At 39.4% G+C, this 17,388-nt stretch overlaps 1 protein-coding gene across 2 annotated transcripts in view; it reads right to left on the minus strand.

The window, feature by feature from the left end:
* Window positions 1–483: 483 nt before the first annotated feature.
* Window positions 484–17,388, minus strand: part of PRPF18 (pre-mRNA processing factor 18) — a 43,239-nt gene continuing 26,334 nt past the window's right edge. For both annotated transcript variants that reach the window (XM_012738009.3, XM_012738010.3), the window contains one exon: window positions 484–4,540. In XM_012738009.3, the coding sequence (XP_012593463.1) occupies window positions 4,460–4,540 (81 nt within the window). In that variant the 3' untranslated portion in view covers window positions 484–4,459. The remainder of the gene's footprint in view (window positions 4,541–17,388) is intronic.

The following is a 17,388-nucleotide window of genomic DNA, read 5'->3' on the forward strand; positions in this document are numbered from 1 at the left end:
ACCTTTTCCTCCAAGTTGCATAAAAAGAAAATAAAAGATGCTGGTAAATGTGGAGGTAGAAGCAAACCTAAAGATTGCCTTTGTATTTAACATAGGAGGCGGAAAGTAGGTGAGGACACCCAGTGAGATGGGAGAGGTGGCAGGGTGGGGCCAGCATAGAGCAGAGGCACAAAACATCAGGAACGTGACAGCAGCAAGGGTCCAGGTGACACAGGATACTCACAGATTGTGACTTTGGCCCCCGGCAGCACCTCTTAGCCAGAGCACGGGAGGAGATGGACGTTGGGATGATCCTGGCTTGGGTCTTGTCACGGGATGTGGCCTGATCCAGGGGAAGGTCCCTGTGTTGTGCTGCTGAGCGCTCATGGAAAATCCATCTGAGGATGGGTGGGGACTGCTTAGAGGAGGACCTGGGTCTCCTGCTCCTTTTCCAGGAGCTGAAAACGCAGTTGCCTGTTGTATGAGGGACCAAGACCACACCAATTATTTCAACAGAGATGATTTAATACAAACAGCTGTCGACCAGATAGCGAAGACATGGACATGGACACAAAGGGGCCATACAGGTGTCACAGAGATGGTAACTGCAGCGGGCAGCTGCCACGAAGGCAATTTGGTTTTGGCAAGCTGTAAAACTGAGAGTTCAGAAAAGCAGGGAGAGCAGACTGCAGGGATGAATTGACTGCCACGGCCGGAAGCTCAGTGAATGAATCTGAGGTCACCAATGACACTCAAAAAGTAGCTCAAAGCTTAGCTGCTCTCCATGGTGAAAGCATGTGTTAAGCTTGAACGCTGTGAAGAAAACTTGAGGAAGCTAGTGCATAAGGACAGGGAAGGAGAAACTGAACAATAGGAAGTGGCCTGGTTAGACTTAACCATCATTGGCAACCCAAGGATTGGCTTAAGCAAGTTGTCTAAAGTACCCCAGAGTTTGCAATGGGGGAAATACATAGGCAATGCTTTCATAGTAAACTATTTGGGCAAATGTAAAAAATATCTTGTATTTCAATGAGTATGGTTCCAGAATCTCAAATGGGGTCGGCACATACCACCGCTGCTCCTACTGGCCGTACCGCATTGCCCTGGTCGATCCACACCACCACCAAAACTTATTTTTAAATTTCAAAAGATTTTAAGGTTACTGGTAACCATTAAAGGAGTAACATGTGGTTATAATTCAGCCAATGGAACTGCAGAGTCTGTGATGAAAACCACTTGCCATAACAGTGTTCCCACAGCGACCCTCTGGGGACTGGCGCTGGCCCTCGCGCGCTAGACAGCTGGAAGCTCTTACATCCAGATGCCGTGAGAAAGTGCTTTTCGGCTCAAGACTGCCAATGCGATGCAGTAACATAAATTTCTATGGGATAAAGTTATTCCTTCAGGCCCTTCATGGGAGTATACTGGAGCAGAGAGGAGACACAATCCATTAAGTTACGGTCAAGATGTTCAGACAAAGGGAACAGCCGCATCTCAACATAATGCCTCCCTTCCTTGAAACTGCCCACTCTACTCGGAGACACTAAGGGGACAGGGGAAGGGGATTTTGTGGCTGAAAAGGAGCCAGTGATACGGGATCCTCAAATTCAAATCTACCAGCTCAAATCTACCAATCTACCAGAGACTCTAAAACACTCTTCTTAGTTTTCCAAGCCGTTTACTTTCAGAATAAATTACAATATTACATTCTTTCCAACAAAAAGATGGTTGCACTTCTATTATTTACTGAGATCAAACCCTAGGGTGCTCTGAAGTGCTGGAATAGGTCAGGAAATCGCCAGAAGGAAGAGCTTAGCATTAAGTAGTCATACTGCTATCAATCCTATTTCCTAGTCCTCGGAATTCTCCCTGAGCGTCTCAGCCCACAGCAAATCACCAAGTTCTGTTATTGGTGACAGCTGCCTGCCTAGCTCTGGTCTCTAGGGACCCTTCCCTTCTTCCTACAAGATCTGGACTGTCCCCCATTTCTCCCTATGTGTCAATTATCTTTGGCCTCAGCTTTATTTTCTTAATTTCCCCCCAAAGACTGAAATCACAGCCCTGACTTCCAGACTGCTGCAGGCTCTGTGTTGCAACGCTGAAAAATACTGCTCCATCTTTGCAGTTGGCAATGACACTCCTAGGAAATGCACTATGTACTAGAGGGAAAACCAATGTTTTACTAAATTTAAATCCAGAAATACACATCACCCGTGGACAGGAGTCTGGGGAGGCAGGGAGTTTGACGAAAGAAGGAATATAGTTCTTTCAGGATTATGATTGATTCAAAAAGATATGTCTTTATTGTTTTATAAACAGCTAAAAACAGAAACATGTAGTTTCTGCTGAAGTAAAATTTTCACAATTTGGAGAATGGGAGAAGTCATTTTTCTGCATATCCTCATGATATTTGCAGCCATCTGAAGATCTTTAACTTCAGGAAAATGGAAAACTTTTCTCTGAGGGGATCCACATCTTTGAACCTGCTTCCCTCCACGTCAGCCCCCAAATGGTTAACACTCACAGCCTCGTAGAGTATGTTCCTTTTTTTTTTTCTATCATCTAATCACACTAATCAACGTGAGGAGGTACTGATGTTATGTGATCCCGTTTCTTCTTTATGTGGAATAGTAACTAACAGCAAAAGGGAGGACCGCAAGAAATTAACTATCATGCTGTGGCCTGACTGTGAATAAAGAAAAAGTAATCATACAACACTATTCACAAACAAGTCCTATTAAGACCACAAGATGAAAGTCTAGATTGTTATCTTACGGAAGTGTGTCTCCCATTTGTGCTGTTAAGTTCCCCTAAGTGCTAAATAATCATAAGAAAAGGTTTCCAAAATGAGAGGTGGCAGGCAGAGAACCCCATTCAACTCAGGGCAGTGGATCTTAGCCAGCAGCATGCAAGAAACCAGCAGATACAACCCGGTCTATGCACACGGCTAAAGAACACAGTGGCCAGAACTGGTCTTTGAGTCTTCCCAACAGGGGCCGGAATAAACAAGTGTGAATCTACACCCGCCTGCCCAGCAGCCTCTAGCTCCCACCACATCCTCGCCCTTCTAAACTCAGAACTGGCCGAAAGTGGGGGCAGCCATCGGGCCCAGATACAGTGAATGTGTAATCAATGTTTCCATGATTACTGTTGCTAACACCATCATTACTAAGATTAGCGCCATGTGAGTACACACTGCCACCAACCACAGGCTCATCAAAGGTAGTTCAGCTACCCTCTAACGACGACGACACAACTCACACACTAAGCTCTGAGCATTCTCCAGTGTGCTAAGCGTTCTGTTTTACTGAAACACAACAATAACACTATGAGGAATGCATGTTATCATTTTAAACTGAGGAAGCTGACACTTATTAGAAAGATTAAGTTACTTGCCCCAAGTCATACAATTGGCAGGTGGGGAGCTGAAACGTGAAGCCAGGAAGTCCTGCCTTTGGAGCCCCCACTCTTATCACTGTCTAGTACCGCCTCTTCCACCTGGCCAGGTAACAGCCCATTTACCCGCGTTACTATGAGTCTTCTCAACGTCCAAAGCACGCTGAATGGTCACAATGATCTAAGTATGACACTGCAAAATCAGAACAAGTCCTCACTTTGTGGAGAACCAGAACCAGGACATGTTGTCTTGGGTGGTGGCATCAGTACTGGCACCTTCCTCCTCTGCCTGGCAGGGTGTGCTTGGGAACAAAGTCGGCCACGGGTCTACCAGCATCACCACAATCCCCTACTCTCACTGGCTTCGAGACCCACTGCACCACCTTGAACCTGGGGTTACTTCGTTTTGAATTTATGTTGGTATAATACACCATATGTGTTTTTTCAAACTTCTACTTACTGTTAAATCTTTTTGTCTGAGACATGACAAAACTAAAATTTATACTCCTTAGAAGATAAAAGCAAGCTTTGAAACACAAAAACATTTGAGCTAACTGCAATAACATTTACACTCAAATTCTATTGCAAGACGGGCAAAAGTTCAGCAACATTTAAGGACTACAAAGTTTCATTCAATGGTTCCTTATTTTTGTTGAAATATATAAAAATATTTTTATAAATATTACATAAAAGACAATGTGCAAATGTCACATTTTACCAAAACCATTAAGTCCATCCTTAAATGTTTCTTTTTAATCATCTAACCACTTCTTTGAAGTCTAGTGGGAAAAGATCATTTTAAGTCCCCTTTTCTGTTGTTTACACATTTAAACTGTGAATAAAAAGTCTTTAGAACTTAATTTTTCGACTATTTAAAATGAAGGCAAGACACAGAATCAGTTTGTAGTCAGATGTGATATGAAAGCCATCGCAGTTCTTAAGACCAATCAAGTGGCATCAGACAGAACTCAGAGACTGGCAACTGCAGTCTTTTTCTTCTTCCCTCATTCCTGTTGGTAATTGCAGAAGTCCATACCCTGCTTCCTTAAGGTTCTTATTGTTGTTCACACACCATACGCCGATCTCATAGTGCATTGTACTCCACACATTTTGATGGATCTGTAGGAAAGTGTTTCTGGCAAATGGTCATTAACCTCTTCAATCCCTAAGAAAATAAAGAACATAAAGGTTGGTTATGATATGGCTGAACTATTCTTAACTGCCCTCCTCTGGACTCACTCTAGTTTGTCAATGTTCCCATTAAAATGCAGCAGTCCTCAGCAATTTCACTTGGACTTATATCCAGAGAAACATTTATTCGTGTGCACTTGGAGATATGCACAAGAATGTTCACTGCGGTATTGTTCATAATAGCAAAACAAAAAAACTGAAGCAACCCAAATTTCCATCCATAGGAGAATGTATGAATAAACTTTAGTGTGCTCCCAAATGGAATATTTTATAACAGTAAAAATGAATTAACTATAGCTACATGTAACAATTCAACGAGTGTCAGCCAGGCTCCAATAGAGAATTAAGCTCTAACTGTTCAGCATAAAGCATCCATTGTATGTAATGAGGTAACTTCTCTCCTAGGCATCTAAAATTTCGGGGATTACTTATGTATCAGCCTTGGGAGAATTGAGAAAATAGTCCTCAAATTCTTTTCTGTGTTCTATGGTACAGAGAAGGAACTCTGATAGAGAAAGGCCAATATATATGAGTCTTAGAAACAATGTTGAATGTAAAAAGCACTGAACATACTACATACACGACATACACTATTAGACCATTTTAATAAAATTCAAAAACAAGTAGAAAAAAATATTGCTTAGAAATGCACACATAACATGGGAAAACTATTTTGCAAAGCAAGGAAATGCCAAACAAATATAGGATAATGGTTACTTCTGGGGTAGAGGAGGAAAATTCAGATTCAGTGGTCTTCCAAATGTTCTAGTTTCTAAGCTGGGAATAAGGCTTTCAGATGTTCATTTTATTATTTATAATTTATGTTTACATGTATTCTTTGTTATGTACAAATATCACATGATAACACCCTTTAATGTAACAGTAAAAACTAAATATAACATCCCAAACATGACCTGGCCATTCCTGCAAATTTCAGTAGAGGCAGTGACCTGCACACCTTTGCTTTAGACTTTGGGCATCTGTAACCGTGACCTTTGACTCTTTTTGGACAACTACAATACACACAGCTAATTCCCCTTGATCTCACAAAATTCAAATGCTTTCTATCTCTTCTGCAATTTGGCCAGTTCTTCTCCAGTGTTTAACTTTATAGTCAGAAACTGATGACAAGAACTATCAATATTAAATTTCATTCAATCTCTTTCAATTCATCCTTTGGTCTGTGATCTTTTAAACCCTGTAGGTGACATTTAGTTTTTAGTTATTCTTCTTAGCTTTCTCGTCCATCACTGAGTAAATAGGTCCTCTAAGTCATTATCCAAATACCCAATATCCTTCGCAAGCAGGCCAGAGACAAGGGCAGACACCTAAAACATGCCCCTATAGATCTCTCTCCAATACAATCTTGGGAGGAGTTTGTAACCATCAATGAATCCTATGAACTGTTTCATCTTCCAACCTACAAATTTCCTCCTTTACAAAGTAACTTTTGGCACAATTTATTATCTTAAGGTTTCCCACCGTGGGTTCACATTAGCAGAACAATGAAATCCTATTCTCACAGGCCAAAGGCTATGTTTGGACCTAGAATAAAATCAGATATTTAATATAAAGTGCACATTGCCTGCTACTTAACTAGTATTCCCCCGAAATTCCTTTTATTCCTTCAAAACGATACATTGAAATATCAGCTGCTCATTAAATAAGAGCTTCATGACCCAGTGGGAAGAGCAGAGTACATGGCCATAGTTATACAACCCAACAACAGAAGAGAACATCTGGAAATCTGGGGAGGAAGCATGGAAAAACTGCTTCAAAATGTATGCTAATGTAACACAGGTATGTAAAACATCAAATATTTATAACTCTTATTCTGTAATTACCTAAGTATTCAAACAGCTCTTAAGCTCAGTGAAATCACCAAAAAAAAGTAGCAAGAAAAAATCCCTGCAAAATCTGTTTAGCCCAATAGTAAGTAGACAATACAAATATAAATCACAGTTGCCTCTGAGTATCAATGGGTTACGTGCTCACAGATTCAACCAATCGTGGACTGAAAATATTTGGAAAAAATTTAAAAAGTAAAAATACAGTATAACAACTACTTACATAGCACTTACATGGTATTAGGTATTATAAGTAATCTAGAGATGATTTAAAGCATATGAGAGAATGTGCACATAGGTTATACACAAATGCTAGTCCATTTTATACAGAGACTTGAGCATCTGTGGATTTGGGTACATGTAGGGGTCCCAGAACCAATCTTCAGAGGATACTGAGTACGACTATACTTCTATGAATTCAGCTATATTCTAACAGATTCAAAATCAAAGAAACACGATTTTGAAATATTTTACTTAAGTCCTTTGTGGATTCAAGAATTGCCTACATTATGCCCTTTAAGAATTAGGGGTATGGAGGGAGGTTAGCTTTTAGCTGATTTTGAAGAAAGAAAGAATTCTGCAGGCAGTGCAAAAAAAGAACATGTAATTTCCTTTGCTCTTCATTTTTTTTGTTCCCTGGGCTAATCAGGTATCTGCTTTAGGATAAAGACCATTCCTTCTCAGAGCCCAGCTTCTCCTGCTGTGAATTCTAATCATGTATGTGAGAACTGATCTGTAGCCATGGAAATACAGGTGAAATGACTAATTTGGCATCCTAAGTTTCCTGGAGGAATAGGTGAGAAGAGGTAAAACCAGGAAAAAGAACACCCTGATGAAATACAAATAGCTTTAGTTAGCAGCAAACATGGCAAGAACTGTCAGGAGTATGCAGAAGGCAAACTGACGGTAAGGCTGCTGGAGGTGATTTTCCTTACGCTGTAAAACTGGAATTGTAGGTGCATGCTCCTTACAGAAGACATTTGTGATGCTTGCTTACACTCACTAACCAAACCCTATCACTTAAAAATATATGCTAGTATTCTGCCCGACATCTTAGCTGCCAAAAAGTGGTGAAGCTCAACAGTCTGAGTCATAAATAGCATCACAATCCATTTTTGCAATACGGATGGATAGGACATAGCACAGATATTTCAAGGTGCTATCTCAGGACAGCATATGGCTATTTCCCCAATGGAAATGAATAGTCTCAATTAGAGCCTGCAGGGTTTTAGTTTCACATTGCTTACACCAGGAAAACAATGAGCTGCTTAGCTCAGCTTACTGCATGCAAATAGCTTAAAAACAGGTAGCATTATTAATTGACTTTTTATTTTTATAAAGGCAACACATATTTAACAAATATTTATTCAGTGCCTACTATGTGCAAAGCATGGTTCTGGGCTCTAGGAATACAGAAGGGAACAAACCAGAAAAAATCCCCACCCTCACTGGGATTATATGCTAATAAGGCAAAGCAGACAAGAAACACAATTTGCAAAAATAAGGTTAAATGATGACTAAATGCTGTGAGGAAGATAAAGCAAGGGAGGGTGTGTGGAAATGTGTGGGAGAACTAGGATTTTGACTCTGTGAACCAGAGCTAATGTCACACAATTCTTCTAACACATAATAGCAGTCCTCTGCCTCACTGTTTCCACCTCCGCTGGGGCAACCATTTTCAAATCTTTTAAGTGTCTCCTCTGGTATTCACTGCCATATTCCTAAATCTACATTGACAGTGCTTGGATTTTCTGTTTGAGATATGATCGACTGACCCGCTGCTACGAAGGCTGAGGATTTATTCTCACACCACGCTCACTGGCCCCACATACGCACACACACACCCTTAAAAGGCACTTTCTCTCCTCTATCCCCACCCCAAATCACTATTCTCTGGGTGGTGAAATCCAGGGTTTACATGACAAAGGCTACGCAAATATCATTCAAAGCAGAGCCACATCTTATGATGACCTCTCCTTTCACAGTTTATTTTCCCCCAAGTTTTTGCTCGTCTAACCCATTCTCCAACAGTGAGACTACTCGCAATATGACCAAACACCCCAGGTAATGTAACCTTTGCCATTTCTTCCTGGAGCCTCTGACCCTCTGCTCCAGTCCAGACCTACTTGTACTGCGATCGCTCTGGAGCAGCCCCTCGCCTTTCACCTGGGAATTCCTCTCACCTTGCTCTGTGCTGGATCTCGATTCCCAGATGTTTTTGTTTGTCTCTCTCACTTGGGTGGAGGACATCCTCAGGCAGAGCTAGTGTAACACAGTGGAGTCAAGACTTCCTAGGTCCAAATCCCAACTGTACCACTGACTAGCTGTGTGGTCTTGAGACTTTGCTTCTCTATGCCTGTTTCCTGACTTATGAACAGGAAAATGGTAGTGTCTATGTCATCATGTTGCTGTAAGTGCTGGAGTTAAGCCCAGCGTAAGCACTATGTATAAGTGTTGGCTACAATGACAATGCCAGAGACGCTGTACATGTGAGGTCACATTTTTGAGACTCTGTCAGAAAACATCATTGGCCTATATTTTCCCTTGATTTGACAGTTCATATGGGAAGAGAATTCTGAGTTGGAAATTATTTCCCTAGCCATGGCAGAGGTATTGCTCTGCTGTCTGCTAGCTTCTAGTACTAATACTGAGAAGATGGCATTTTAATTTCTGAGCCTTTGTAACTGACCTATTTCTTTTCTCTGAAGCACTTAAAAATCCTCCCTTTAGCCTTGGCCTTCCCACATTGCATTATATCATGCCTTGATGTGAGACTTTTCTTATTCACTTGCTCTGTCTTAAGTGTACCCTTCTTTTCATTCCAGAAACTAGTGTCCATCAGCTCTGGAAAGTTTTCCTGCATTAATTCTCTATTGTTTACCTTCTAATTTCTCTGTTCTTTTCTGAAATTCTAACAGCTACAAATATTACAGACTGACTCATTTTCTTATCTTTCCTAGGTTCGATGTTTCCTCAACTTTATCTTCTAGCCCTCCCACTTAATTTTTAAGTCTCTACTACAATGCCCAACTTTTAAGGGTTCGTTTTGAATTTTATTTTTTTTTTTTTGTAGCACAGTATTCTTATTTCATGGCTACAACCTTCTCTAAGGATAAGGATATTAATTATAATTTTTAATTGAATTTTTTTTCTGTTCCCTGTACTATAATTCTTTTTCTCTGAATTCCTTTTCTGTGTGTTTTGGTCTCTGTCTTCATGTTGGAGACTTTCTCCAAACATCTGATGACTCTTAAGAGAATATTCATGCCGCTGAGTAAGGCACTGCAAAGCTAAATGGAAACTCCCTGAATGGGCCAGGCTCATCAATAGGACTTCATTTGAGGATGCTATGGCAGCAAGCTCGGCTTTTCATTGGAGGAACACTAAGTGTTAGTAATTTAGATCTTTTCTCTTGGGTCAGTTTCACAGAGAAGAACCCTCCAACGTCCCAACTGGGGAGTAAAAGCCTGCCTGCCAGCATCCGAGGAATCCAGCAGAGAACAGGAATTAGAGGTCTCATTTGCCGATACATAGACTTCCACTTAATTCTCGTTTTCAGTATTGCAACTCACTCTGCCTGAGTAGTACAAATCTCTCAGAAAGTAAACCCATTTTCTGCTAAGGTGGAAGAAGGATGGGGAGACCCGCTTGTGCAGGGTTGAGAAGCAACCCCTGGACTAGTCATCCTAATTCTCAATCACTCCGTTTTCAGCCCCTCCCATGGCCTGGCCTTTTAGAAGTGTCTAATAGCCCCATGTCCTGAGCCTCTCCAGATTCTACCGTGGAAACTGAATGACTTCTTAATGACTTCCTCCCACACAATATTGAGCTATATTGATTTTTCAAAATCAATATGTTTTTAGGAAAATGGTCCGCATTTAAAAGTCTAATTGACTTACACTTTAAAAGACTTAAAAATGGTTAAGATGGTAAATTTTATGTTACGTGTATATTATTACTACAATAAAGTTTAATTGGAAGCAATATAGAATATACCAGATATGGTATAAAAATATCAAATATAGATACAGTTTGCTGTATCACAGCCTGTGATATGGGATACATATCCTGGTCCTTAGATGAGAGTTGTTTATATCCAGAGAAATCGATGGACAACTGAAACAATCAACCTGCATCCTCTAAAAAACCTGCAATGTTTTTTATTATTGCAGAAAACAAAAACTTTTAAAAACCAAACCAAGGTACAATTACAACTCTTCACCTAGATTTGTCTTTTCTTTTATATCATTAGTTAATAGAACTGAAAAATATATTTTCGGTTTATAAGTAATCTTTTCACTGAAGTATAAAGACATTTTATTAAATCAATTATTTCTGTATTTGTCATCACTAATCTACACTATAAAACAAAGTCTTAAAGATGAAGCATAGATCCATTTAGTGGTATATCCACTAAAAAAGGATGAGAAGAAGAAGGGATAAGTTGAGTAACATTTTCCACCTAGCTATTTAAAATTCTGTTATGAACTCTGCAAGTTCTAATAATGAATTAACATGTGATACTTAAGTTATAAATTAATCATAGCTTCAGACTAAAGGAATGCTCATTTGACCTGAAATGTGATGTTCACAAAATGTGGACTTAATGCTTATTTTAAGTTAATTTCTATAATTTCAACCAATATCTGTAGTCATGCACAAAAAAAGGCCAGTATTTTAAATATTATCTACAGGAATTCTTTTCACATAAGTATTTCATTAAAATTGAATTCATCTAAATAACACATTCTAGACTTTTAAATAAATGATCTGGGTCTAGCCACTTGGGATCATAGCAGATAAAGGTAACTAGACACTGCTACTAACGAAAAGCCCTGTTGCAAGTATTAAATATATTAAAAACTTCAGTATCTGAAAGGCTTATTGGAAAAATTAAAGAAAACTGATAGCTTGGGACTAACCCAAACCACTTACATACATAGGTTATGGTAAAAAAAAAAAAAAACCACAGAGCTGCTTTTTACTTATCTGTATGTATGTTTTCTATATAAGAACAAATTTCCAAGGCTCATCATTTCACAGAAAGTAACAACAAATTACCATTACAAACAATAATTCAAAAGTTAAGTAAAAATGTAACCCTAACAAATTTAGGGGAAGATTTTATTTATTTGACTACCAGGCTTTCACAGTGGAGGGTGATAATGGCATTTTTTTTCAACCATGTGGTTGAGAAATGTAATATTTACCATCCTAAAGTAAAACGACGCCTACTTCCCATCCACTAAGTTGCCAGCTAGAAAGCAGCACAGCCAGGGTAGCTCAGCATTCCCCCAAATCTGTTTCCAAAACACACTAGTGTTCCATGATATTAAAAGGTGTCATTACAAGATAAATTGCAGCAGTATTTTTCTCCAAAAATGTACTGTTTTAGTAGGCTGGGAAATATTAAATGGGTAGACGGCTGTTATCATGCACAAACTTGCCTTTAGGAAATGGTTTATCATAGCCAGGAATGCCAGGCTGTGGCATAAAGCCACTAACCCCACAAATGTGTGGCATATATTCCAGCCCCATGCAGGGGAGCATTTACCAATAAGCAGGATGTTTTGTGTACAACATGCAGACCAAGCTGTGATCACTCACTGCAGTAATGAATGTTTCTGTTACACCAGTTTGGGCAATACATACACACATCATAAATTTACAAATGTTCCATGGACAAATAAATTTGGCAAATGCTAGTATAGATGAAATATGCCAAAACGTGAAATATGGATTGAAATAATTGAAATAAAACATTGACATCATGCCTTTACTAGGGAATTTACAAACTTAAGGTTATTGAAAACATCTTGCCAGAGAAGAAGATTATAGGATATTTTGTCTTTGGTAACAGCAAAAGCTTAAGAAAAATTTAGAAGAATATCATTCCTTAATCTTTTAACTGCCCCCCCCAAGGAATCTGTGTGTAACAGTGCACAGCTCAATTCATATACAAGTATCAAAGAGGATACCGGCAGAAAACAAAAGGCACATTCAAACTAGATGAATTGATGGTAACAGTTTCGACGACATTACAAAGGAGTGGGCAGGACTTGGGACCAACGAGAGACAGCACAGCACCCTAGCGCTGGCCATCCTGGGAAAGCTGTGGCCAGCCCCAGTTCTGGAGGGGAAGTGAGGAGAGTGGGTACTGGAACCCAGAGAGGGGCCTGTCGGGAGAGACAGCCCCCGGGGAGAAGCGATGGCCAAGGGCAGAGGGGTGCGGTCACCCACAGGAAAGAAGCTAGGGAAATAAATATCCCAAAACTTGTTCTTTTCCCACCTACAAAATGCCTTCCAGTTCCTCTCACTGCCTGCCCCAACTGGAAGCCAGAGGGCAGGGGAGTCTGCCAATTTTGTCCCCAAGAGTCAGGTTTCCAGGGCACAGAATACAGTGAGGAAGCGGGAGAACAGTTCCCAGGGCCAACAGCTATCTGATGTGTATTTCACTTTATTTTCCTTCTATTTACCTTCCTTCTCTTCTTTACAAGTAAAGAGTGCCCAAGATGTGAACTTCTTGAAGAGATGTCTGGAAATGACTGAATTTTAAAGTCTTTAAATAATCAAGAGCTTCCTATAATCTGTGTAAAAAAAGCTTTACCAAAATCTTGGCCAAAGGTTACATCTGTATTTGGCAGCATGAACAAAGGCCCTGAATCTACTACCACCAACTTCAATCTAACCCTGGACTTGAGGCACACTATTAAGCTATAGAACTTTCCTTTGATCTGCATGGTGACAAAACCCAACACTTAAAACAACTTCCACTGTTTACATTCTACAGAGGTTTGCATAAAACCAAAAGATGAATTTCTCTTCCAGTAAAATAGCCCCTTGTTTTCTACCATATTCATAAAACATATTTCTCACCAGTATTTCTAAATAATTATTCCACACATTGCAAGTTTCCATTTACATGATGTCCAACCACAGGCACAACTAATCAATAATGACATGTCAGAAGAGTAGTTACTTCTGATGGGTACTTAGGCTGGGAGCAGGCATGAAAGAACCTGCTGGAAACATTCTAGATGTAGATCTTGCTTTATAGCTTGCTATGTATCACACGCATTAAAAATCATTGAGTTGTACAATTAAGGTTAGTACACTTCAAGCACTACGCTACTGAGGTGTATTATACTGCAATTTAAAAAGAAATGATTACTCTATTAAATGATTTTCACAATTACCTACTCAGCAAATGTCTGAATGTAAAAAAGTTTTGGGTTTATTCACTTACTAGGAGTCAGAGAACTATGGTCCCCAGGCCACTTGCCCCTTTTATAAATGGAGTTTTGCTGGAACACAGCCCAGCCCAGTACAAGAGCTTTCACGCAGCAGCTGCAGGGCCGAGTAGTTGGGAAAGAGACCGTACGTATGAAGTGCAAAGCCCAAGATACTTGCTACCTGACCCTTTAAGAAGTTTGCCAACCCCTGACTTAAACTTCAAATGATACACTGAAATTTTACCTTTTTTAGGATAATTCAAATCAACCTCACCTAGATACCAAAGTGACAAGAGGGTGATTCATAAGACAGCTTAGTAAATTATTCAGTTGACTGTAACCAAGAATTTCACCTAACCCTAACCGGGGTGGCAGCATTCTTTTTCTTGAGCTAGCTATAGGTTTAAGACACAGATCATAAACTGGCATTTTCTTTAGCCTTATATAATGTTAATATGTTATTTTTTTTAATGTGCTGACAATACTTTAAAAATAGGAGAGTATACTTTTCTAAAACCCAAGATCTTAGCTTCCAATTTAAAAAAAGACGACAATGACTGAGCAACATTGGAAACATATTCCTATAGGGAAAGAATGAGTTCAAGTGACTCCTAACAAGAGAGAAGCTAAAAACATAAGCTGACATTTAACATTGTGTTTGCATTGTTCATTTTTCTTATAGCAGAGTTGAGGAAAATGAAATGCTGCCTTTATCTGTGCTTATATAAAAAGTAGGAAAACAGAAGAGAGACAGAAGGCCAGAGGTTTCCTGTTATCTGACTGACTCTTGTGGGCATGTGAGTGGCAACTTTAGGTTTAAGCAATGGCCTATAAGAAAAATGGCAGATGGCCGGGCGCGGTGGCTCACGTCTGTAATCCTAGCTCTTGGGAGGCCGAGGCGGGCGGATTGCTCAAGGTCAGGAGTTCAAAACCAGCCTGAGCAAGAGCGAGACCCCGTCTCTACTATAAATAGAAATAAATTAATTGGCCAACTGATATATATATAAAAAAAAAATTAACCGGGCATGGTGGCGCATGCCTGTAGTCCCAGCTACTCGGGAGGCTGAGGCAGAAGGATCGCTCGAGCCCAGGAGATTGAGGTTGCTGTGAGCTAGGCTGACGCCACGGCACTCACTCTAGCCTGGACAACAAAGCGAGACTCTGTCTCAAAAAAAAAAAAAAAAAATGGCAGAGAAGCATCAAAGAAATTTAAGGACCAGACTTGGCCCTATTGGCCCAAAATGGCAAGAGGTAAATCAGTGCTTGTAGAAAGCTATGTCCCCCATCTTCCAAGTCAGCCCTGCTCCTACCTTCGGACAGTTCTGCCTATTAAAAAGCTTCTTCATATTATTTTTACAACTTCTTGTGAATCTATAGTTATTTTAAAATAAAAAAATTTTTAAAAAGCTTTTCTTTACACTGACCCAAAATCTGTCCACTTAGACTTTATTGGTCCTTAATTGTATAGGATAAGTTTAATCCTCTTTTACCACAAAGTTCTACCAGTATCTAAGGACCTCTTGCCCAGATTTCCACCAAATCCCAAGGACTAGAAAAAGAACTCAACTGTCACCTCTCTTGTTCTATGGAGCAGTCAATCAGCAAATATTTATTAAGTACTCACCAGGAGCCAGACACTGTTTTGGATTCTAGGGGTACAACAGTGAACTATGCTCTTGTCCTGTGGAGCCTACACTAAATTATTAGGTCTAATAATGGAGCATAAGCTATCATTAGCCTTTCTGGTGGGCATATCATACTACCAACTTTATTGTGCTTAATTTAGTCCACTAAATTCCCTAATTCTTTCTTATACCCACTGCTCAAATTGTATACTTCACCAAGTGGGTTATGGATCCAAATTTTCTTACGGTCATCCTTGCTAAATATTATATTTTCAGAATCTGCCCTTCTCTCTAGTCCGTCAAGAACTTCTGGAGTATCAACTTCTTTTCTACCCAAATATAAAATATACATCCTTATCTCTTCTAGTTTCTTGTCTGCAAACCTGATAAACCCATCTCTCTGCAAAGTCACCAAAGTCAGTCATAAAAATGTTGCACAGCATAGCACTGAGGTCACTAAGACCCTGTGGCATATGTCACCAGCACCCACACAAAGAGACGTGGGTCCGTTATTCATTCAGTGTCCCATGGCTTTCCTCTGTCAAGGAGCTGAGTCCACCTCTGACTGTGCCCTGTCCCCAAGAACATTACTGGGTCTGTCAATAAACTTCAGATACAATGTGCTCACCAATTTTCCCTAATTACTATGGGAGAAAAAAGGAGAATTCTTTTTAATGGGAAGAGAACAGTTAAAGGAAGAAAAAGGGAGAAAGGAAAGGTCACTATGTAGCTTCCAAAATAAACCAGAAATCTTGAATAAACACTAGGTATTCTTTAAAAATGAAAATCAGTCTATGGGGTGGGGTGGAAATCAAACCATTATTTACAAAAGGAAATGCTTTAAGACAATTTATCTAAAATCACATGGACTTTTACATTCTATAGCTTTGGCCACGGTATACACGAACACAATTAACAAATTTAAACCCCGAGAACTGTTTTCTATTGTTACAGCCAAACAACACTTTTTCCCCAACTAAAATCTTCTGCCTTTAATAAAAGTCACTGGTGGTTATTAAGAAATGGAAATGTGCTTGAGTTTCCAGAAGTATATTTGAACTCTATAAAGTCTACAGTTCACATTAGGAAGTCAGATTGAAATCATATTTTAAAATGCTAATATATGTGAATAAGGCATAAAGCATGACACAAATTAACATTCAGCACTTGGAAGTGAAATACAAACAAAAAGATAATTCATGAATATGGTAATGACTGTGTTCTGGCACGAAATCTGGAAGCACTTTATGCATTTTAAGTGAACTTTAAATTTTAAGTAAACTTTCAGAGTATCATCTTCAAGTTTTAGAATTACCATCCAACAAAAGTCATTATACAGTGTGGCATTTATGACAATTTGGCAAGGGCTAGATAGTTGATATTTTCTTTCCCCCACTAAGGAGAAAAGTTTAGCCCAACAAAAATGCAAACAAGTTTAGGTGAGACATGCATAACTTTAAGAAAATAAACTATAAACACTTTAGACCTATTGGCATGACTAAAGAAATATTGTTACATGCTACTTAAAAATGATTATATGCATTAAAGCCAAGTCTTTATTCCCCATACCTATTTAGCCTAATAGATGTTAGATCCATCTTAAATGCAACAAATCGAGATTTATTGTAAAATATTCTACATTTGTTGCTCTTCATTAAACTCCCAATTTGAGAGCTTTCATATATATGTCAAATTTTTTGCATTAGCTCAAGTTTTACTTGTTAATGTATATTTTTTTAACAAAAGCAAAATGTTGGGCATTGGTGGCTCATACCTTGCACTTTGGGATGCCAAAGTGGGAGGATTGCTTGAGCCCCGTTCAAAACAAGCCTGACAACACAGTGATACCCAGTCTTTACAAAAAAAATTAAAAAATTAGCTGGGCCTGGTGGTGCACACCTGTAGTCCCAGCTACTCTGGAGGCTGAGGCAGGAGGATTGCTTGAGCCCAGGAGTTTGAGGTTGCAATGAGCTATGATCGCACCACTGCATTCCAGCCTGGGTAACAAGGCAAGACTTCATTTCTATTACAAAAAAAAAAAAAGGTGGGGGGGCAATAGTTTCATTCAGTGCTAATGTAATTAAAGTACAATACTTAAACCTGTCTTCCATCATATAT

Source organism: Microcebus murinus, chromosome 25 (genome assembly GCF_040939455.1).
Source record: "Microcebus murinus isolate Inina chromosome 25, M.murinus_Inina_mat1.0, whole genome shotgun sequence".
In the NCBI taxonomy this organism is placed as follows: Eukaryota; Metazoa; Chordata; class Mammalia; order Primates; family Cheirogaleidae; genus Microcebus; species Microcebus murinus.